The sequence below is a fragment of the Fringilla coelebs genome (genome assembly GCF_963513975.1).
Source record: "Fringilla coelebs genome assembly, chromosome: 16".
Classification (NCBI taxonomy): domain Eukaryota; kingdom Metazoa; phylum Chordata; class Aves; order Passeriformes; family Fringillidae; genus Fringilla; species Fringilla coelebs.
Genome location: NC_140042.1, coordinates 15,828,541 through 15,852,171, shown reverse-complemented (window position 1 = coordinate 15,852,171; position 23,631 = coordinate 15,828,541). Strand labels below are relative to the sequence as shown.

Here is a 23,631-nt window from a genome sequence, read left to right as displayed (position 1 = left end):
TCATAATTTATACACCAGCGGGGGGCAAAAGGAATATTTAACTCCCAAGTACTTCTGTGTGGTGCTGCTGGATGTGCCAGCTCAAGTGACGGATGGGGCACCACAGGGTGGGAGTGATGGACCACATCCAGGGTGCTGCAGAGGGGCACCCCAGGAGCTGTGCTGGGTCCAGCCAGGAGGGGTGAGAGCTCCGGCTGTGTTGTGGGACATGGAGCGTGTCCGGCTCAGGATGGATGTCACCCCCTTGGCTCCACCAGCTCTTGTTGACCCGCTGTGCCTGCTCCCCCAGGCAGCCGTGGAGCTGGCATCAATCCCCACAGCCGCTTGCCCTGATGCTGGTGAGTTAGAATGCCCGGTGTGTCCGGGATCTCCTTTCTCCAGGGAAGCGGCCCCACGGCCTCCAGTGTGCCGCTGCCCTCCCCGCCTCACTGGCAGCTGTCTGCTCAGCTGTGCTCACCAAAGCATTGAAAGTCTTCCTTTGCTTCTCCAGCAAAGCTTTGCTGCCAGAGATCCCAGATGGCTTTGCCTGCTGAAGCCCTGTTCCCAGCTCCATGGAACCTCCTGAAGATGCCTCCTCCATGGCCTGGCTCTGCCTCATCCAGAGCAAGCAGCACCCCTGTAAGCTCACCTAGCCTCTCCACAGCCCTCTGCTTGGTGAACCAGGGGTTTTCAAAGCGACAAGCTTGGCCCATTGGTGCCTCACAGTGACACCCATCGAGGTCCCAGACAAACTACTACTTCCTCTTGGTTCCATCCCAGCAGGACGATGTGGGCAGCACAAGCAGAGCAGGACAAGGACGAGGGGAAGGAAGCTAAGGAAGAGGGTGTTGGGTGGGATTTCAATATCTGACATATTGACGTTTCCCGAGTAGAAGCCAGTCATTCAACATCTGGCCAAGAATATTGCGTCTTGCTTAAGAGCAACTCCAGATGTTCCCAAGACCTTTTTTTCATTATTTTATTTATTTCATTCTTTTCTTCTCTCCGCTCCCTCCTAGGCACTCTTGACTCACTAAATCAAGGGAGACAGGCTTTTAACTCTCTGGAAAGAAATAAACGACTCAATGGTGATATGAAACAAATTTTCTGGAACTATGCGAGCAGATGTATGTTGGGGGAAGGGAAAGGGGGGAGCAAGGTGAGGGAGATCAAGAGAAAGAGAGGGGCACATCTACATGGGCATCCCTTCATCATGAGGTGCCCCAGCTGGGTGCACAGCCTGATGGCAGAGGGATGTGCAGTCTTCACTACACATGTAGGACTGGCGAGGACAGGATTTGTGACCGGAGGAATAAAGGGAAATGGACCAGTTCCTGCTTCAATGGGTTGACTGGTTATCCCCTCTCCAGTGTAATTTGGTCCAGTTCTTACCACCTGGAAGTGACTCAGAGCTGAGGAGGTCAAAAGAAGGATGAGTCTGGTATGTTCATGACGCTCATCTGTAGAGGTGATTTATCATCCCTGACAGGAGTGGGAGAATGAGCAGCCAAACAGCAAGAAACTTGGGAAAAGAGAAAGTTTGGCAGGAGGAGGGGAGAGGTCAAAGGCGAGAGAGATGAATGAGAGAAAGATGGAGGAGGGCAGTGAGAATGTGAAAGGATGACCCAGAAAAATGGAAATGTGGTTTCTCGATCAAGTTCCTTGACTCTTGCTAATGTGATAGTCAGGCCTGTAGTGTCAGTGCCCACCGCGTGCCGCACAGGCAAGGGCTTCACGGGCCTCTGATGGCCCAGATCTGCCACCTCTGCAATCTCTTCAGACAGAATTGCTAGCGCTGTGCTTATCTCCCATTATCCACACTGTCCCCTCCTGAGCCATCCCATCCAGCTCCATCCTTTTGACAGAGCTGCTTTGTCTGCATTTGAATGCTCCCAGCCTCTTGCAATCCCACCCTTCCTCTGGTAAAAGAGTGATTTGTAGACTCTTTAGGGAAAGCCACGGGACTGAAACCATTTGCTTTCTCCTCCTCCTGCCAAGAAAAACTCGTTTTGTTCCCTTCTTGTTGCCCTTTGAGTTGAAGAGCTAGAATACTGGATGACCACTCCCATCAGCCTAGAGAAGGACCTGATCACAACCTGTGTGTGGCCACAACAGGCCTGAAAGAGCTCCCCTCAGAGACACGTGCCATTAAGAGGCAGTGAGGATGGCAGAATGCAGCTCTGTGTCATTTAATGCACTTGAGCGACCTGCCACTGGCTCCAGAGCACCTGAGGAGCCAAACATCTCTGCCAGCAGTCAGCACAAAGCTTTGGAGGACACATCCCATTATTAGCAGAAAGCCAAAAATTCAGCAGGTGAAGTTGATGCTTTGGCCTGGTGAGGTCCAAGCTCCCCAGCCTGGGAAGTTCCAGGTGCCTCCCTTGTGGCAATGATGGAAAGGCTGCCAGCTTTCATAGAGCTTTCATGCTCAACGTCCTCTGAGATATCTGTGTCTCTGAGAGGTCTGGGGGCTGGGGGTGCACACACACAACCTTGCTGAGCAGTTTCTGCTGTGCTGTACACACTTGAAGCTCACGAGGAAACCTCAGAGACCTTCTGTCTGGCAGTAAGAGCCCTTCAGAACATGATAGAAGAGGTCTTGAGAAACCACAAGTACTGTCCAGCTATTGGCTGCTCACATGCTTCTGCAGAGCAGTTCAGCTCATTCATGAGCAGGAATCTGTCTGGAGCTTTGGAGCAGGAAAAGATCCCATGGGATGCCAGCTCAGGGGCTGCCGAGGAGCAGTGGCCTGGTTTCCATACCAGCCTGTAGTGTATTTCATCCATGCCCAGCTCCATGCTTGGTAGTCAAGAGCTGGTTAGGAAATCCCCAATCCAACTGGTTTTACTCTCTGAAAAAGCCAATTTGCCTGAGCTGAGCCAGCTGACTGTCACTCTCCTCAGCATCTGGCCCAGTTCCCTGAAGCTGAATCCCTGCATTTGGAAAGCCCTGGGGAGGGTCCAGGTGGGCTGGTGTGGTCCCAGCCCTGTCTGGGCTGCAGGTGGCCTGCAGTTCTTTTGGGCTGCAGCCTGAGCCATGGCTATGAGAGCATCCAGGCTTCCTGCCCTGGAGCAGGGTCTTGGCTCTGGGTTCCTCCCTCTGCACAGCAAGGCCGAGAGACCGTTCTGGCTCTCAGGAGGACCTGCACTTCAAAATTTTCCAAACAAATCACTTGGATTATTTCTAACTGACATTTTTTGGAGGAGTTTCCTCCCGCTGGAAAGGAAGGACTTGATTTATTAATTTTTCAGAAGTTTTTCATCTAAACTTTCTGAATGCTCAAATGGGGGTGGAGAGAGGGACAATGAGTTTGGGCAGACCAGATGCACCAGCCCTGCCTGGAGCTGGCAGGCACAGGGGACTCTGTGCTGAGGCTCCTGGCTCCTCCTCGCTGTCCTCAGCTTGCAGATGAGTTCCCTAGGACCCCTTTCAGTACCCACAGCCACTCCAGTGCCCTGCAGCGCCCTGGCATGCTTGAACTGGTGATCAGGCCACCATCAGCCCACCAGTGGCACTGGCTAGGATGGAGACACCAGTTCATCTATGAGTAAAATTCAAATTTTTATGCTTTAGTGTCTTTTAGCTTTCCCTTTTTTGCCTTTCCCTTTGACTGGAGGAACTGAGGGGGATTTCCAGGCCATGGGGTACACTGTCCCTTGGACAGGGCCCATAACCATGTTCCTGCCCTAACCACAGGGCACCATATTCCTATGCCAAGGTGCAGACTCCAGTCTGTGTCCTCAGGTCTCTCCCAGCTGGGTCAGCATCAAGGAGCAGCAGGCAGAGTGGTGTGTGTGTCTGCAGCCTCTTAGCACCCCCACCTCCCTGAAGTTCCCAACATTGGCAAGCACCATGGGGGTCTGAGAAGGCAGAGATCAGGACCTTGCTGGGAGGAGCCTTGCTGTGCCCATCTGCCTCCCTGTCGTGGGATGGGCGGCAGAGGGGTGCTTGCACTGGGGACGGGGAGAGCTTGGGTGGTCCCTAAACATCCCTTACTCTCCCATCATCCTCCCACATCCTGCTTGTGGAGTGGTTCCCACCTCTTGTCCTGATACTGCCATCACTGCAGGGGGGTGGAGGCACCTGAAAGTCTTCACCACAGCTTTGTTTTGGGACTCTGATGGTGACACCTCTTCCACTGGCTGCTCTCTCCTGTGCCAGCTCCTGGCCTGTGCCCCTGACAGCAGCCCCAGCAGCCCCAGGTGCTCTTCCCAGCAGTGGAGAGCAGTGTTTGAGGCTGACCACCCTCTCTTGCTCCAGGGAATCACAGAACAGTTTGAGCTGGAAGAGACCTTAAAGGATGCCCCTTTCCAACCCCCTGCCATGGACAGCAATACTTCCCACAGGACTAGGTTGGTCGGAGACTGACCCAATCTGGCCTTGGACAGTGGCTATGGGAAGCAGGTCTTCATCCCCACCCCACGCCACGGAGTCTCTGAGGTCGTCACTCCCACCATTGTGGCCATGCAGTGGCAGAGGTGGTGGCAGAGTGCTTCCCAGGAACAGGAGCCATCTGGGCTGGGGGATGAGGGAAACAAAGCCCTGAGACACCTGCATCCCTGGGAATCACACTCTTCACAGGGAGCAGGGCAGACTCTCCTCTCCAGAGAGGCTCTGAAATTCAGATGGAAAAAAAAATATATTTTCCAACCATTGCATTTAGTGAAAAGAGCTGTTCATCCACTTAAAATATAGGTGACAAGTACAAAAGGTATTTGTCATTCTAGAGCAGGCCAAATCTTCAGGAGATCCAAGATATATGGTACGCACCCATGGCCCAGCTTCAATCTGCTCTTACACTGTAAATTCCAATTACATCATGCTGCCTTGTTTAAATACCGTGAAACCTGGCTCATGCCCTAAGTATGTTTTATATATTGCCACATCCATTTGAAATAGATGGGCAATGTGTTTTACGGCACATGTGCAAATATCTCCATATTTTTCCATCTGGGGGTTTATGGGATCTTTCAGAAAATTAATAATGGGGCTCGGAGGAAATGTTCGACTTGGAGGCAGTAGCGGAGATTTATGGCCGTCCCACTGGATGCCAGGGAAAAGTCTGAAAGCACCCGGAGCAGACGAAGGCCCCACGATTTCACCAGGCATTCCCTGAGAGCTAATTTTGCATAACAGTCAGGACCAGGAATTTCCCCCAGCAGCCAGCAGGTTGACAGGAAGGGATTGCTCTGGAAGTGAGGAGCAAGGGATGGGGATGGGGATGGAGGTGCAGGTGGGGACCAGCATCCTGGGGCTGCTCCAGTGGCTCAGATTTGGGCAGGGCACGGCAATGACTGAGCCTTGCTGCTGTGGGGGCAGCGCTGCCCGGCCGCTCCAAGGGCCCGCTTTGGCCACCCTGCCTCACTCCCAGCTCCAGGTGCCGTCTGGTCTTGCTGGAAAAGGGACAGTCTGTATGTGTGTGCTGGCCAAAGCCACCTCATTTCTGTCTCAAGAGGCCAGCTAGAGCCTGTTGTGGTGTGCTGGGTTTCCTGATGGATGGGCTGCCCCCGCTGCCCCATCACGGGGAGCACCCAGGGCTCCCAGGACAGTGACCTGAGCAGCACCAGCCCTGTCCCGGGGCCACAGGGATCACAGCATGGGTGGCCAGCGGGGCTGGGAAGGGACACTCAAGATTCACCACATACCAAAAGCCACAAATGGCCCTGAGGTCAGGTTAGTGACCCATAGCACAGTCCTGGAGCTTTAAACATTGGAGATTACTCGCTCCCACTGTCATCTGTCTGGCAGGACACAGGCAGGGGACAGGAGGGGACAGACAGGATGCAGCACCTGGCTTCAACCACTGCTGCTGCAGAAGTCTCTGTGGGGATGTCAGTGCCAGGGAGAGACCCAACCCAGGCACCTTTAGACTCCTCGAATGTGCTGGGCTGGGTTTGCTCTGCCCATCTTCATCTCCTCACTCCCTGTGCTGTGAGCAGGACCCTGATCTCCACTGTGGCCAGCCCAGGGGCCAGCTGGTGACTGTGTATGCCTGGGCTGGCCACTGCCTGCTCTCAGACAGGGAATTCTCCAGGACCAGCCATCTTCTGGGTGTGCCACCTCTCCCTGCTCCTGCACAGCTGATGGTTTCCCATCGTGTGGGTGTGTGGGAGGGAAGCAGTGTGTGGTGTTTATTTTGACAGCAGAGAGGCTGATTCTCCAAGATTTTGGGATAGAGCATCTTGTCCAAGATGCAAACATTGTCTGTTTATTGAGTCTCACAGTGGCTGTATAAATAGAGGATCAGCTTTGATGGATGCTGAGGGTCTGATCCTGCCCCATGCAGAGAAATCATTGATTTCTGCACAAGGATGCTGAGCCCAAGGCATGGGGGTACCAGCACGGCTCTGATGGGGGAGCAGCACCCCGGGTGGATGTTCTCTTTGTGCCATGACTCCCGTGCCACTGGCAACAACACCGCAGCGATGCCTCCGGGCCAGCTGGGGGCACGTGCAGGGCTGGAGCTGCGGCAGGCGCTCTGGGGACCCCCTTCCCTCCTGCCTCATCCTCTCCCTTGCCACTGAGGTGGGAAAAGCCCGGCAGGAGGGAGCTGACGGGTTTCTCCAGATGGTGCCCCGCTGACCCCAGCTGTTCCCCGTCTTCAGCTCTTCCTTAGGAAAACACGGCCCGGGCCAGCCCATCGATTAATGGTTTCCTCATGTTCCCCCCCAGCCGAGGGGGAAGCTGTCTCCCGGCTCCTCAGCCCTGCTGAACTGAGCCCCCTGCCTCCCTATGCCCCCAGACCCCACACAGGTGCTGCACATCCTGTGCACACAGGGAGCATGTGTTTAACCAGTGAATTGTGCTCTTGTAAAGATGAACAAGGAGATAGGTTGTATGACGGACTACACGAACAAATTAATGAATGACAGGTAATTAACGCTGATGTAATAAGTGCCCCTAAGGCTGGTAAAAATACACTAGGCATATTGAAGAACAGCACATTTTTCACAGCTTTGCAAGGACAAGAGGGGCTTGGAGCAACTAAATTCCCCAAACTCTTGTTTGACATGGTCATGAGTGGGAAAAGTGTGCCTTGCCCTGGTTCTACAGCCCCTCTGGAAGGAGTCTGAGTGGGTGAAAGAGCCCTGGTTGAGATTGGTAGGACAGGAGTAGGGCTGGGAATTGCAGAGGCTGTGGTTTGCTTAGGAAGCAAAATTTAGGATGTTAACGAGACTTGTGAGGGTTGGAAAGTGCCAAGTAAAACACCGTGCTTGGGTGAGGGGTGATGGACAGAGCGCCGCAGTACCAAGGGCACGGGACAGAGGATGTGGCACTGGTTGGATGGACAGGATGTGGTCGGTTGGACAGGTCACCACACCTGAGGAGAGGCAGCAGGCCACAGTTGCCTCGTACCATGTCCCCAGGTGGCAAAGTATGACTTGTCCGTGTTATTAACCATAGAAGCCTGAAGAGCATGGGCTGGCAGAGCCACCATCACTGCTCCCTGGCAGCTGAAGCCACTACTAAGATCCACTTGGATCTGCATGGTAGCATGGACAGAAGTTGCTCTGTGTACCCGAGAGCATCAGGAGAACAAGGAGAGCAAGACCAAGTCAGACTATGACAGGGGTCACTCTAAGTAGGTCTTCCACCTTCTTAGAGTCTCAGCTCCTCACAAGAAAGAATATTCCCACATCCCAGCATTGAGCTGTGCCTTGTTGGCCAGGCAAAATGCTCTTTGCTTGATCCTGTTTCACCTCAGGAATGTGTTTTCCTGTCTGATGCAGTCAATTTTATTTATGTGGACTTTGGTTACCAAGAGAAAAATTATGGAAAATACACATACATCCATTTGTCTGTCCACTCAGGCTGGGGTTCAGCTGTTCAAACTCCCATGATCTCTCATGAGTGGAGCTGGTTGGACAATACAGAAAAAAAGCATTGAGTTTTCTGTAGTATTCTCACATTTTGCGTCTTTCCTTGGCCAAATTCTGCGTTTTCATGAAAGATGTCCACTGTTGCTTTGAAATGAGAAAAATTTCAACCAGCTGCAAAATTCAGTCCCAAAGCAGGGGGAAATTGCAAACTCTGCCTCTCTTTCAGCTGCCTTTGTGTCTCAAATGCTTTGCCCCAGCTGAATACTGGGAAAAGACCTGTTTAATAAAAAGAACACGGATGGAAATGTGCGTGGTGGTTTTGGCTCTCCCCGCACGGGCCGGCATCCGTCGCCGGCAGCAGCCGGTCCCGGCCCGGGGCTCCTCGGCACGGCGAGCCCGGCCAGCGGCGGCGCGGGGCGGGGCAGCCCCGCTCCGGGAACCGGGAGCACCAGAGCGCACCAAAGACTTTGCAGAGGCTTTGCTGAATTAATGCTTTTTTCCTTGAAGAACTGTTTAGGAAGATACACGGGTTTGTAGTGCCAAGCAGAGCTTGCACTGCAGTCTCTCTCTCTTGCCCTTGCAAAGCCCATAGGTGTTGGCTGCAGCCACCAGGACTGTGTGACACACCCTGCTGTCACCTGAGCCCCCTGCCCTGTGTCAGCCACGGCCTCTGGCCGCTCCCAGCGGTGTGAAGCACTCCCCACCACCAAAGGGGTGGTCAGGGCTGGGTGGACGCTGGTGGATGTGGAACTGCCCCTGGATTTGCAGCCCTCCACCAAATGATGCCTGTGCTGGTGTGTGCTCCAAGCCCTGCCCGATCTATAGGGCAGGATGAGCAGCACCCCTGGAGCAAATCCATGGTGCCTCCTCCACTGCCCTTGGTGTCCTGGCACCAGCTCAGTGTGATCCAGCTACCGTGTCCCAGGTACAGCCAAACCCATGTGCAGTCCCCAGTTCCCAGCTGATTGTGCCAGGCAGAGGGAGAGGAATAAAAAAAGGTGAATTCTTGCTTTGGACGTGGAGGTAACATAAGCAGGACAAGTCAGGAAAAGTCCTTAAGGGATCAGATTCAGTGAAGAATGTCTTCCTCAGTCTAGACTCAGTGCAGAGTGGCTTCCTCCAGTCCTTCAACCAGGATTTAAGGACATTCCCCAGCCAAAGGGAGAGAGGGAGAGAGAGAGGGAGAGAAGGAGAGAGGGAGAGAGCTCCTCTCCTCAACACAGACCATGGCGGGGGAAAGGGGGGTTTCTGCTCTGGCATCTCTGATCTGCCCCAGCAGGACACTGAGATGCCAGCTGGGAGCCATCCTTCCTCAACAATCCCAGACGGCAGAGGTGAAAGAAGAGGGAAGAGCTGCTGGGAGGATAAATGGAGAACTCCAATCACCAAATTCCTCAAAGAGTTTTAGGTGCCCCACTTCAGTGGAGGAGAAATCAGGTCCCAAAGGAAACCCTGGAGTTCCCTGCCTGAGAAGGCTGTGCCCAGTGTTTCTTGGGAACACAGACACATTGTGCCTCTCCTTGCTTGGAGAAATGATGTGCTGCTGAATCCCTGTCCTGAGAAGTATCCATGCCCGTGGAACAGTGGTGCTGCCCTGCTCTTTCTGGGCTGTGGCTGCTGAGAAGGGGGGTCAGAGAACCCCCACACCCCATGGAGTGACATTGAGGGATGATCCTGATGCAAGTCCTCTCCTTGCACACCCAAAGGGTGTTCTACCACTGACTTCTGCGTCAGGACTCCTGCAGTTGTCCAGAGAAGCTGTGGCTGCTCCATCCCTGGAAGTGTTGAAGGCCAGGTTGAATGGGGCTTGGAACAACCTGGTCTAGTGGAAGGTCTCCCTGCCCATGGCAGGGCTTGGAAAAAGGTGACCTTTGAGGTTCTTTCCAACCCAAAGCATTCTGTGACTGTTGGGTGCCTGGGGTTGGAGTGAGTCTGAGCCAAGGGCAAGTCTGGTGAAAGCAGCCGTGGGAGGAAGAGGAGAACTGGGTGGCCCAACTACATCAAGAGCCATCTCATGGCAAAGGCCAATAGCCTGTGACAATCCAACAAGAGGAGCCAGGGATGGGAGGGTCCCCTCAGCTCAGAGAGGAGGAAAGAGGGTCTGTGTAGGGAGGGGGATAATATCAGCTCATCCAAGCCCAAGTGGTCCCACCTACCCATTACCCCTCAGCTTCTAGCCTCCCCACACCTCTGCCCATGCCCTCTGTAGGCACCCAAGTACCCATGGCACCTGAACAATGGCACTGCAGGCCCTCCACAGCTCTGAAATGTCACTTCCAGCATCTCCAGCAGCTTCACCAGTGCTCCTGCTTGTCCACACAGACATCCCGAGGGCCTAGATCCTCACTCTCCAAATTCCCTTGTCCTGAAAACCAATAGTGCTCCACTAGTCTCTTCAGCTGGAAGCTCCAGCACCACCCTGGGATGCTGAAGCCCAGAAGCACCACCCTGGAATGGGGAGTCACACAAGCTGCCATGGGCTGGAAAGGGTAAAGTTTCACGGAAGACCATTAGGCTACAACCCCTCACTGAGCCATTCAGTAAGCAAGGCAAGGTTTGTGTGGAAAGGAATATCTATTGTCAGAGCACCTATTATTTCTATTTGTATTTATTAAGCCAAGACCGCTACAATCTCAACATGGGAAGATACTGCTGTCTGTTTAACCAGAGACTAATACATGGTGAAGAAGATCTAAAAGCCTAGAGGTGGATCAATGAAAACTCTTCTCTCTTCCTGTCACCTCTGCCTTGTGCATCTCCTCGGACAACCTTGGCCAATTCTTCCCCGGAGAGCACGCAGTCTGGCCCGCTCTGAAGATGCACACCAAGGCAGATGTTCACTTGGTGTCATCTCAACAAAAACAGGTGGGATTATGTCAGTTGGTACCAGGTGAGAACACAGGCACGTAGACCTGGGTGGATGGATGATTTTACACCATGGCTCTGGTCAGGCTGGCCAGTCCAGCTCAGATTCAGATGGAGCAGGTGGACATGGGAGGGGAAAATGGTGTGTCTAGGTCTTTCGCACTGGGTTGTCTGGTCTAGGCACCAGGACAGTAGCAACTAGGGGTTGCCAGGTCTGTCCCTTTCTCCCTGGTGGACACAGTCCTGCCTGGTCGTGGCCGCCAGCATACTGCTGGGGCTGGGCTTCTCCCTACGGCACTGCAGCACTGCACAGGTCTTGCCCCGGCCAGCAGCACTCGTCCATGTGAGCCCGAGGTCACCAGGGAATCAGGCCTTGTAAAAGTTCATTTGTCCTTCCTGATGGAGGTCCTGGGGCTGGACATCTGCAGCACTGGACAATTTCCATTCAGCCTGCCCGCACATTGGAATGAGGGACAGAAGACTCCAACCTCCTGTTCCTCCTGGGCAAGGAGAAAGGCACAGGGAGGTCTGTCAGCAGCACATTTTCAGAGTGAGAAAGAATCATACCCTGGATGCTGGAGAAGGGAGAGCTGTCAACTGAGATATCAGCACTGGGCAGAAGAAAACTGTGTTAAAGGGAATACAAAAGCCTTGAAAATGAGCTCCAGAATGCCTGGAGCAGGGCACCAATCCCCTTCAAGCTCCTTCAGGTGACAGGCACCCGCAGGACCTTGCTCCACTTTGCTCCTCATTAAAGGTTTGTCATTACTGCATTATTTTTAATACACACTTAGAGAAAAGGACTGACACGCACACCCACCCGTGCACACGCACACAACAGGAAACCATTGCCAAAATATACACTATAGACAAAGAGTCCATTCACACTATGTATATGTACAGAGTCTGTGGGTGCAGTCTGGCAGCGCCCAGCTGGGCTGGGGCTGGGCAGGGGGGGCAGGCTGGGTGCAAACCCCTCAGGGCTTCACACACTTGCCCTTCTTCTCCCGCCGCTGCAGTTTCCGAAGGCGGCGTGTCCAGGCGTCCCGCCACTGGATGACCAGGCTGTTCTTGTCAGCCATCAGTCCGGGCCGGTCAGTGGAGTTCTCACTGATCCCCATGACCAAGTACTTCTTGCTGATCTGGATCTTGGGGCACTTGCAGGACAGGTCTTTCAGGTGGATCCACAAAAAGTTGTCACCGCGCTTGACCCGCTCGTCACGGCACTTGTAGACAGAGAGGATGTTGATGGTGAACTTGGCCCAGTTGGCCACTGTCTCCATCTCAAGGATGTTCACCTGGACCACTGAGAGTAAAAAGCGAGAGGCACAGTGATGGAGGATGCTCCCAAAGGAAGGCTGGGGACAGAAACTGCCCTTCCCCAGCAGCCCCACCTGCCTCATCCATTGCAACTTTGGGAGGGCTGATCTGGGGACCTCTCTCCATAGGGAGTGTCTCCCACCCCTGGATGCTTTCATCTGCCCCACCCGCAGCCAGCCCTCATCTGCCTCTGGGCCGAAGCCCAGGGTGGCTCAGGGAGGTTGGAGCTCCTTACCATAGTCCTTCTTGCAGTACTTCTTCATGTTGATCTTGTAGTTGCCCTTGGCTGGTTTGCAGTAGGAGTCACAGTCTGCAGCAGAAGAACAGTGGGTTGAGCACTGAAGGGCCTGGGGGGGACTCACCCCCCCACCCATCCCACCACAGGGAAGAGGGAGTGGGGTGGAGGGGACAGCAGCGAGACTCAGCCTGGCAGAAGGTGGTGGGTCCTTGACTCCTCCTGAGCCAGGGCCTGAGCACTGCTGGGGACAGGGCTCTGTTGAGTCCAGCTGCTCCCCTGGGACCTCACGGGGGCTGGGGGCTCAAAGACCAGCACAAATGGCTGATACCACATCAGCTGGGAGGAGGAACCAAGGGGCCTTGCGTGCATTGAGCAGACTCTGTCACTCGTGGTAATGGTGTCCTGCAGGATAAGTCACCACAGGGGCAGTGGAGGAAGCCTGGGAACTCCTTCCAGACACAGAAAGGGAGGGATGGGAGGAACGCAGGTGAGGTGACAGTGGCTTCCATGGAGGGCTGGCAGGGCCAATGGCCAAGGAGAGTCAACAGAACAGCAGTGACCCTGCAGTCCTGGGAGATGTGGGGAAAGAGGATTTGGCAGCAGTCCCACAGTCAGCCGCACAGGGCACACGTCCAAAGGCAGGTGTGACGCCAGACCAAGGGGGTCATGATCCTCAGAATGATTCAGCTCTCAGGGGTCAGAGTGGTGGGAAGCACCCTCAGGGGGCAGCCCCTCCAGGGACCTGTGCCTTGTAGGTTCCCACAAGTGGAGAAGGGGACTCAGGCTGTGGGAAGGAGACAGGTGAGGGAAGTGGCTCTGCTCTACCACAGTACTCCTGTGCCCAGGCATCCCCTGCTCAGGCTGCTCCAGAGGGGCTGGGGAGGCCACCAAGCTGTCCTCCACCACCCTGCTGTCCCCCAAGGCTCCTGTCCTCCAGGAAGCATTTTTCTGTGCATTTCTAAAGCCCCTAGATTTGCATCTCAAGCAGAGGGAGGGCAGGGAATGCCTCTTTCCTTCTCCCCAAAGCCTTTGATCCCAACAATTGCCCGAAGCAGCCCTGCTCTCCTTCTTTCTTTACCCTGCCATCTTCCTTTGAACATCTCAATTTGTCTCTTTCCAAATGGCATGTTTTTTTCTGAGCCCATCTTTCTTCTTTTCTCTGCCTTTTGCAGGTTCTCCCTGTGGTTTGGCCCCACGTCCCAGGACAGAGCCAGCAGCCTCTAAAGTTGTCTTTGTTTGCGGGTTGCCACAGTGATCACTGGGGATAGAGGCAAAGCTCTGGGGGAAGACAGGGAATAACAGAACCCTGTGCCAAAGGGAGGAGGAGAAATGAGGAAAGAAAGAAGCCCAGGAGCACAAACTCACCCTGGGCTCTGCTGTTCTCCTCTCTGCCCAGCTCCTTTTTATCTGGGACTTCATGCCACCTGTTCCAAATTTGTCAGTGATAGAAGCAGTGCAGCGTGAAGCTAGTTCTTGGCAGAGGGGGATGAGCTCTGATTCTCAGCTCAGCCCCCCCATGCTGCCACACTGCCCCTCTCTCTGCCTGGGCTGGCAGAGCTGCCTAGGCCCTGCTGCCTGCCCTGAAACAGCTGAGGGGGCTACAGAGGGGACTCAGAGGCTCTCCACACGGGGGCTGGCTGCTGAGTGTGCTGGAGCGCTGGGTGCTGGCACTGAAGGTGCACTCACCCACTGCATCCCTGGGATGTGCTACAGCCCCATCCTGCTGTGTTCTCTGGGATACCCTACAGCCCCATCCCAGAGCCCACAGCAACCCTGAGACCAGCCTCAGCCCCAGACACAGTGCTCTGCCCTTTCCTGCTCCACAAAAGGGGCTCTAGGGAGAGCCTCCCACCTTATTTTGGGGCACACCCATCAGGACAGGAGCCCCTTTCCTCCCCAGCCAAGGGGCACAGAAACCATCCTGCCCCTGGCATCAGCTGCCACAGGCCTGCCCATGGACACTGAGGGGGCATGGCTGGGGGATGGGGGCTGGGCTGGGGGAGCGTGGGGTGATGTGTGGTGGGAGGAGGCTGTGGGGCAGCCTCAGCCAACCTGCCACCCCCTTCCCTTGGCAATGGGGATGAAAGAAAAGCAGAAAGAAATCCTGTGACTGCCCTGGGCTGCTGCTCATGATTAACAACATAACACTGCGATTCAAAGGAGCTAGAAAATGGTGTTGGGAATTAACAATATAGGATTAGTTTAGGGATTTTTTAAACCATGGCTTTGCGCTGTGGAGGAACATTCCTCAAATGTAAAATCAATTCCTGCTCCCCTTATCTAAGAAACTTGGGAAGAAAACAATGTCCAAATAACTGGAATCATTTCCGTTCCTCGGCCCTGAGCACGTGGCCTCCTCCATCACTGGGTGTGGGGCAGATATGGGTGCTGTGGCTGGGAAGTGGCAAGGGATGTCAGGGCAGAGGGATTCTGCCTGCCCCTCCCCAGACTGCCTCTCCCTGAGCATCCTGTCCTGTTTCTGCAGGGTTTTGCCATGGGAGGGCTCTGCTCGGGAGCCACCCAGTCCCGATCACAACCCAGCGATGCAGCACGGCGCCATCCTCCCTGGGATGCTGTGTGCCCGATGGGGCTGCTCCCACAGACAGGCCCTGAGAGCCCATGGCTTTACACATTCTGCAGGGCAGTGGGGAGAAGAGCTGCTTCAGCTGCCCTTCTGCTATGTCTGTGCAGCTAGACTGGGCAGCCAAGCCTCACAGAAAGGCTGGGGGTCAGCAGAGACCTGACACAGCCCATGGCACCAAAGTGCACCCACAAACCCTGAAATGCTTCTGCATCTGCAGGATATGCTAGGCCCCCATCCCTGATGCATGTCTGGGACAAGTTACAGAGCAATCTCTCAGATTGAGACATCACTGGGATGTGTTACGGCTCCATCCCCGGCACTGCTGCATCCCTGGGATTCACCACAGCCCATCCCAATCCCAAATGTATCCTTGGGACATGCCACAGGCCCAGCTCTAGCACTGCCCTGTCCTGGGAGATGCTGCAGGTGCAGAGTGGGAGGTGGCAGCTGAGAGCCAGAGCCACTGGCTTGGTGTGGGCATTCCCCATCCCTGCGGGGGAGCGCGTGTGTGAGAGGTGGCAGGTTTGCACATCTGGTTTACTTCTCCTCTCCTTGAAAAAAAGGAATATTTTGTTTTAAGAGAGAAGTAACTTAATCAGGTGCTATGGCTGCAAATCTTTTACTGCTTACTTTGAATTCCCTTAAAGCCTTGTTTTGCACTCCACGAGTTTTGTTAATTCTGATAATGGGGAATGTAGATTTTATTTTTTTTCCACTAAACGGAAAATATTTTAAGATAATGATAATAAAAATTATGAGAAGTGGACCCAGGACATTTCATCACCAAGCCAGTCAGTTGCTCAGGCACAGACATCAAAGCTGGACCTCAAAGGCTTTGGAAGATCAGAAAGGCAGGAGAAAGCTGGGAAAAGTGAGGCAGAAGATGGCAATGTTAGTGAAAAGCCTGGACACACCCAGGGACTGAGCCCCAGCATGGAGGAGGATGGGGAGAGGGCGGGAAGCCCAGCACCTGAGCATGGCAGCCCTGAACAATGTCCCCCTGTTCCTGCAGCCAGCACCTGCTCCAGAGGCAGGGCGGGAGGTGGGGAAATGGGGGGAGAAGGGGCTTGGAGGCTGCCTGAGGTGCTGAGGCCCCTTGGGGAGTGCCCTGCTCAGGGACAGCTGGGGGCTCCTGGGGCAGAGGGATGTAGGCAGAGGGGCATGAGGGAGCAGGCAGGGTGTGGGTAGAACTGGCAGCCCTGCTTGCAGGACAAGCACACCAGGTGCAGGTAACCCTGGCAGCATCACCCCCATCTCTGATCCCCCAGCAAAGGGAGCAGCAGGACCCCCACTGGCTCCCCTGATCCTCCAGTGGCACCAGCTCTGGGCAGAGGCAGCTACATTACATTAAGGATATTTGAGCTAGAACTCAGAAATCTTAAACCAACAAACCCACAGATAAACTGGAGGCAGTTTGAGGCAGACCCGCTCTGCTAAAACAGAGCAAACAACGCAGCTCTCTGCCTGTGCTGTTTATTTTTGTGCAGCTGAACAGCTCAGACATCATTGTGAGACTGTTCCTATTTATAAAGCACTGGAGGGGAGTCACCTTGATTAACTCTGCTCCACACTGCACTCTCTGTTGGCAATAAAACTGGCCAAATCTCTCATTCCATCCCCCCTTTTTTTCCTTTTCCCAAGCCTGATGTTCTCAGCTCTCTCCTTGCAGCTGGCAGGGTGGGCAGGGCAGGCAGCAGCAGAGGTGGTGGTGGTTTGCCCTGTCCCACACAGCTCCCCCAGCAGTGGTACCATCACTTCAGCTCAGCATCTTCCCATCGGGCAGGATGTGCACTCCAGGTCTCATTGCTCCCCCTCTGCCACAGATCCAGGCAGGGCTGCTCCTCACTGTCCTGGAAACCCCCCCTCTTTTCCAGAACCTCTGGGGGCAGGGCTGTGAGGGCTCAGCAGTGCTCAGAGGGGCTGGCTGGGGTGCCAGGCTGTGCAGAGCTCCCAGGCTCTGCACTACTCCTCGGGGTCCACATGTGCTAAGCTAGCACCGCTCTGCAAGGAGCTGCAGGTTCCTCCTTGTGCACCTCCCCTCTCCACCCCAGCACACACTTCACTCCTGCCAGAGGAACACAGAATCATTCAGGTTGGAAAAGGCCTCCAAGACCATCGAGTTCAACCTTGAACCAAATACCACCAAGCCCACTAAACCACATTGCAAAGGGACACATCTACTCACTTTTTGAACACTCTCAGGGACTGTGACTCCACCACTGCCCTGGGCAGCCTGGTTCACTGCCTGACAACCCTTGCAGTGAAGAAATTTTTCCTGGCGTCCAACCTGAATCCCCCCTGGCACAGCCTGAGCCTGTTTTGTCTTGCTCTATGACTTGCTCCCTAGGAGCAGAGCCTGACCTCCCCCTGGCTGCCCCCCCTGTCAGGGAGTTGGACAGAGAGAAGATGTTCCCTCTGAGCCTCCTTTTCTCCAACATGTGCCACTTCATCTCCTTCAGCTATTCCTCATCAGACTTGTGCTCCAGACTCTTCCCAAGCTCCTTTCCCTTCTCTAGACATGCTCCAGCCCCTCAGCGTCTGCCTTGTTGTGAGGGGCCAAAAATTCCATCTCCTCACCACAGCTCATCCCTGGCTCTCTCCCGCAGCCAGCGAGGTCAGGCACGGGGCTGCAGCGGCCATCCATCCTGGGAAATGTTCCCAGAGGGCTGGAGAGCACATCCCAGGCACACACCAGCCTGGGAAGAGGCTGTTGGCATTTCCCACTGCCGAGGCAAGGTGGTCATGGTAAGGAGAGCTGGGGAGATGGATACAAACAGAGCACTGGCTCTCCAAGAAAGGAGTAGGCTTCCTTGGGATAGATGCACCCCAAACAGGGCACAGGGAAGTTGCTCATTAAATATGGGTGTGGGGAACTGCAGGGGCCCCTGCTTCTTCACAGGAGTATGTGCCATGGGATGGAGAGGAGGATTGTTTGGGATGTCTATTCCAACACAGCGGAATGCAGGGGCAGACCAGGCTCCTGGGGACAGCATGAAGAGGGGTGGCCCAAGGAGGGAAGGGGCTGCTTCTTTCCCAGCTTTTCCCTCTCCACCTCGCTTGAAATCCTTACAGGGGATAGACCTGGCATGGCTAGGAACAGCTACACTGCAGTGCTGAGGGGACCGCAGAAGGAAGAGGAGGGGAGGGAGGAAAGCCCTGCTACAGCCCTCTTTACCCAGCTGGATGCATCCTGCAGCACTGGAGGGCTCAGCATGGTGGCACTGAATCCAGGGGCTGGCACAGCCCTGCTTGGTGCCATTGGGACGTGCCATGACATGGTGGGAGCTCGGGGCACTTGGGTGGGACCTTGGTGCCTGGCCAGGCTGGAAGAAGGACCCTAATCCATCAGCACAGGGAGCATCCACGTACCCACCCAGCAGCACCCAGCCCCCGCCAAGCCTCTGCAGGAGGAGAAGTGAACCTGCAGCTTGTACTGGAATGTCAACCTTCCCACTCCAGTCTGGGGAAACAGAGCAGCTCTTGAGGAGTTCTGAGGACCATGGCCTCCCTAGCCTGTGCAAGGCCAGCAGTCTGTCAATGGAGCTGTCACTTCCCTCTGGGTGACCACAGCAGTGACACTGGTCCCTCCATGGTCCAATTAACCATGATCCCATCACCCTGCACAGCCAGGACAAGCAGCTCATACCAGACCCTTCTCTCCTCCAGACCTGGATGATGTGAGCACCATGGCACCCACGTCCCAGGGGAGACCTGGCAGCCTGTGCCCCAGCACAGGGGCCCTGGAGCCTGCCTGAGACCAACCAGACCCCCCATGCCCCAGCACCTCCCAGAGAGCTGGGGTCTTGCAGAGACCAGGGACACTCAGGAGAAACCTCTTGCACTGGTGCTGATAAAAGGAGGTCAAACAAAGCCAGCCCCCAGGCACCCACCGGTGCCATGTGCCACAACCCCTGCCTGAACCTGCCAAGGGATGGGGAGGCCCCAGTGGGCTGCATCCCTGCTCTCCTCCTTGGAGGCGATGGAGAAAGCCTTTCCTGAAAAAGTCCATCAGTCTTAGTGAGTTCCTTTCCAGAAATACCCAAGATTTTAAATCTCAGTCACATCTTTCACCAAAATTTTTTACCAATAGTTTTCTGCCAAATGGTTTGGTAGAGTTCAGCCCTCCCCTGTGCTGTGCCAGGGAGAGGGAAGGTGGGATCTGCCCCCAGGTCTCTGGGTAGGGCTGGGGCCATGCGCTCAGCCAGGGACATGGAGCACTTACCTGCAGGTGCCTCTGTGCTGGTGACCAGGGAGGTGGGGTTGACGGCAGGAATCTCTGGAAAAGAAAGGGAGAGGTATCTTAAGGATGAGATCCCCAGCTCTGGGGGTGACAACTGGGCAAAAGCCCTCTGAAAATGGCCCACAAGGTGATTTTGTTGGTCACAAATGAGAGATGATGGGATGAATCTGACCTGACCATTGCAGACCATTGAACAGACCTGGAGATGCACAAACTGAGCTCAGTAAATTGGGCCAGGCTGCAATTCCGCAATCCCCGAGGGCCCTAAGCAGTTGTGTGGGGATGTGTGCTCCAGGGATGGATGCTCCCCGAGTGCTCAGCTCATCTGAACTGAGTTTGGACATCAGACAGGTGCTTTGCTGATCTCAGCACGCCTCAGGCTGCCCAGTGCAGGGATAAATGTGGGAAAAGATAACACTTTCTCAGAACTCTTGGCAGAAAAACCTGGGGGAATTTCTTTCCTAAACTCAAACTGGGGGAAGAACAGAGAGAGACGAGCCAGCTCCACCAGTCACCTGCACTGCCACTGCTCCAGCAGCCCAGCAAAAGCTGCAGGGTCGGATGCTGTTTTTCTGCCACTTGGGTCAAAGTCAAACCCACTGTGACAATAAACACAGTTTTATGCTGACCACAGGCTCTGGCCTTGCCCCAAAAGTGACTGCACTCAGGACTCAGCTGGGTGAGGAGAGCATGTTCTGTACCAAGGATGAGACCCAGCAGAGCTGTTTCAGCCACCTGGAGGCACTGACCCAAGGGGTCATCCAGAGCCTCCTGTGCTGGGGCAGGTGAGGCCCAGGTCACCCCAGAAAGTGATCAGAGAGTCCCACTTGAGCACTTCCTGGAGAACATCCATAAGGACAGGCAGCCTCTTGTCTGAGCCTCCCACCCACCACAAACCATCCGAGGGGAGCGGGGGACCGAGGGGCAGCCCCGAGTGCCTGTGGGGGTCCCTGAGTGCGGCAAGGCGGGGGCACTCACTGATGCAGGGGGCCACGGGCGAGCGGCTCTGCTGGTAGCCCTTGGCGCAGCGGTTGCAGGTGAGGCCGGTGACGCCGTCCTTGCACGGGCACTGCCCCGTGGTCTGGTTGCAGGTCTTGCCGGCTGCACCAACGGGGTGGCAGTCACAGGCTGGGTGGGAGAGAGAGAAATGGTTATGTGAGAGGGGGGGCCCAACACAAACCCCAAACCGCACCCAAGGTGCAGTCCCAGAGCAGCGGAAGGACCCTTCCAGAGCACCGCTGGAAATCAGCCCTGGGGCTGGCACAGCACAGACCCAGCTGGACCCATGGGTCTGCACCAGCTGTGGCCCCACATGTGCTGTGAGCAGCACAGGCAGGAGGGTGAGGGGACAAAGGGGTTGGCCAGGGTATGGCATTGCTGACAGGGATGCTCAGGAGGAACACCAGGAGCCTCTGGAATTCCCATATGTGCCTGCAACCACCAACTCTCATTTAAGATCTTCCCCCACCTCAACTCCAGGGAGATGTTCCTATTGCAGCAGTAAAAAACATTTTTTCCACCTGCTCCCCTATCTCTGAGTTTTTCAGTCCATGGAGCTGAACCAACGCTGGGTTTTTACACAAACCACAAACCTTGTCCTGGTTTTACAATGAAGCAGGTTTTCCCAATGTTTCCCAAGCTCATAAGCCTCAATGGCCCTCCTGACTCCTGGAGATCCTGAGCAAAGGATGACCCCACACCTTTCTACCACAGTCTCTCTAGGGACAAGCCACACCTGCAGTGGGTGAAAGTTGTCTTTGCTCTCGGAAGAATGCTCCATCATGTCACACAGGATGATGGACCCACTGAGGGTTGTGTCCATGGAGCGATGTGGGAAGGAGATGCTTGCTCAGAGGAGGACCTTCCCATCTGCTTGCCTGGAGCTGGGCTGGCAATGAGCTGGAGGAGGTTATCTTGGCCTCCATCAGTGTAAGAGTTGAACGTGATTTCAAAGCAAAACAAAAACATCTCCCCCACCCGCCCCCACAGCCCCCTGATGTTACTGTTTCCCTAATTTTCACCAGATGGGACTGGTGGGAGCACCATGGCACTTGAGCCTCCCTCCTGCACAGCCAGAAACCAGAGTGAGCAGCCTCTAATGGGGACCAGATGCTCCATCCTTATCAGATCTTGGCTAGGACTAGAAGCGGACATCTTTCTGACAGGGATATTTTGGGGGCTCAGCTGTGATAACAAATGGCAGCGAGCAAGGGAGTCTTGGCATGACACAGGGCTGTTGGAAACACAGGGCCTTTCTTGGGCCCCAGTGGTCTGTTCCTGGTGTAAAGTTTATGGACAGACATAAATCTCAGCCCAATCAGGATCCAGTTCATCTAAGCTGATCTCTCTGCATGCGGTGGAAGGTGGATTTCAGTGACGCCGGATGTTTTACCCAGACCAGTAAGTAAGGCAGCTTTGCTCATCTTAAGTGCACAGCCAATCTGTGTCATTGGGGTATGAGCTTGGTCTCTTCCAGACCAATCTGGAATTGTGGGATTCCCCACAGTCCCACAAAACCACACTGTTCCCTCCCATTCCCATGGGATGAGCATCCCAGGCAAGAGTGCTTCCTTCCCCTGGCGGGTCCCACGTTGCAGCAGGGTCCACCCCGGCACTGCGGCCTTGGCATCTCTGCCCTTCCTCACCCTGATATCACCTGTGCAGGGGCTGGCTCAGGGAGCCTATCCCAGCCCCAGGGAAGGCAGGCCCGGGGCACAGTGCAGCTCTGCACTGCTGCCCACACACTGAGCCGTGCTGCTCCCAGCCTCTGCCTGCCGGGATCTGGCCCATGGAGCTTGAATGGTGGATTAAGTCACTAGCTTGGAGCTTAACTCATCAAGCTGTGCTTGCCAGAAAGCATGTCTTGCACCTCATTTTGAGGGTATTTTTGCATCTTGAGGCTTAGCTGCTACTGCTTCACCAGTTTTCATTGGAGAAAGGCTCACGGTTTACAGCTTTGTTTAAATTACTGGGATTAATGCACAGCCATCCTTTATTTGACTTTTCAATTAGCACCATTGAATTAATCCTGAAGGTTGCTCTGCCTTTTCCATCCTCCCAGCTTTTCCATCCCACAGGGTCCAGCAGTGATGCTGGCAGTGGAGGGAAGCACTCCTCACTCACTGGCCAGCGGCTGAGGGCTCTGCTCAGTTGGACACAACCTGCAGCTGGTATTTCTCTGCCTTTTTCAAGGATGCTGCATCCCAGCAGAGGCAAACAGTGGTTGAAGAGTTATTTAGTAACACATGCTGGGTTTGTTTAAATAAGATGTAGCAGTTCCTAGCCTCTGGGTTAGTGATCTGCCTCCTGAATATTAAGTGAGCCATCTGCAGCCTGGTCTAGTGGAAGGTGTCCCTGCCCATGGCAAAGGATTGGAACCAGATGATCTTCAAGGTCCCTTCCAACCCAAACCAGCCTGTGATTCCATGAGCATTTGCCTTCATTGTGATGCTCAGCCTCTGCCCTGGGCCAGAGCTGTGGTAGGTGCACAAGCCTTTGTTCAAATCCACAGCACACTGTTCCCATCCACCGGCTCCATGCCTGCTCTAAACATCCACTGAGAGGATCCTTGCCTTGCCTTTTTCCTGCAGGAGTGTAGATACCTGAGCTGCACGTGTGAGACACATCTTTGGAAAAAACAAGTCCAAATTGTCTTGTCACACCTCTATGTATTTATATGCCTCTCTGGGAGCAGCAGCTCTCCATTGCCAGCACCTGGGACCTTGCTCCTCCTCTAAGGAGCTCCCAATCCCAGCAGATCCACCTCTATATAAGGGAGGGGTGGAAATGCTTTCTGCTTTACTGAAGGAAGGGCAGCCAAAGAAGCAAAAGCATCAGAGATTTTATTATTAACTCTGTTCTCCAAGGGAGAGCCAGGAACTGGCTCCCCAGACCCAGGGTACCACCTCTGCTGCCAGATCCTCCTCAGCATATGCACCAAGGCAGGGGTCGGCCCTGTGCACATGTTCATCTGGCTCGGCTGACTTCTGCAGCACTTCCAAACCACAGGCAAACCCTGCCAGCCTCCCAGAGCAGCATCCCCCAGCCAGCCTGGCTGAGCCCTGCCCGTGGCTTGGCACAGGCACAGGGGTTTGTCTGAGGGGACACCTGTCCCGCTCCTCTGCTCCTCTGCAGCCCAGGCACTGCTGGCTGCCGTTTCTCCTGCGCTGCAGCATCTGCACTCGCCCCATCCTATCAAATCCTGGGCATCCTGGGGTGCTTTGCCCACCCTGTCCCCTCCAGAGGAGCCACCTTGGATCAGAGATGCTTTCCATCACTGTAATGCTGCACAATTACTGCCCTTGAGGGTGGTGGAGGAAGACTTGCACTGACAAGTGGTGGGCACATGCAGGTGGGAGCAGCCAGGCCCCCTCTGCCTCCCTCATTCCCTGCAAGGAGAAGGACTTCAGCCATAGCCAGGGGGGAAACACTGCAAGCTGCAGCTGTCCTGCTCCCACAAACCATACTACATTCAGTAATCCTCCCTGGTCTCAGCCATATCCAGCTTGCTTTTATAGGTTTTGGCATTTTTTCTATTACTGCTCTTTGGTAAGTGCTCTCTTTACCATCTGGAGTAGAAACTGA

At 54.7% G+C, this 23,631-nt stretch overlaps 1 protein-coding gene across 1 annotated transcript in view; it reads right to left on the bottom strand.

Annotated features, from left to right (window-relative positions):
- Positions 1-11,642: 11,642 nt before the first annotated feature.
- NTN3 (netrin 3) overlaps positions 11,643-23,631 on the bottom strand; it is a gene marked incomplete at its 3' end in the record, with an annotated part of 31,165 nt that continues 19,176 nt past the window's right edge. The window contains exons 4-7 of the mRNA XM_084216387.1: positions 20,026-20,175; positions 19,030-19,083; positions 12,221-12,295; positions 11,643-11,971 (exon numbers count right to left, since the gene is read on the bottom strand). Of these exons, the coding sequence (XP_084072513.1) occupies positions 11,643-11,971; positions 12,221-12,295; positions 19,030-19,083; positions 20,026-20,175 (608 nt within the window). The remainder of the gene's footprint in view (positions 11,972-12,220; positions 12,296-19,029; positions 19,084-20,025; positions 20,176-23,631) is intronic.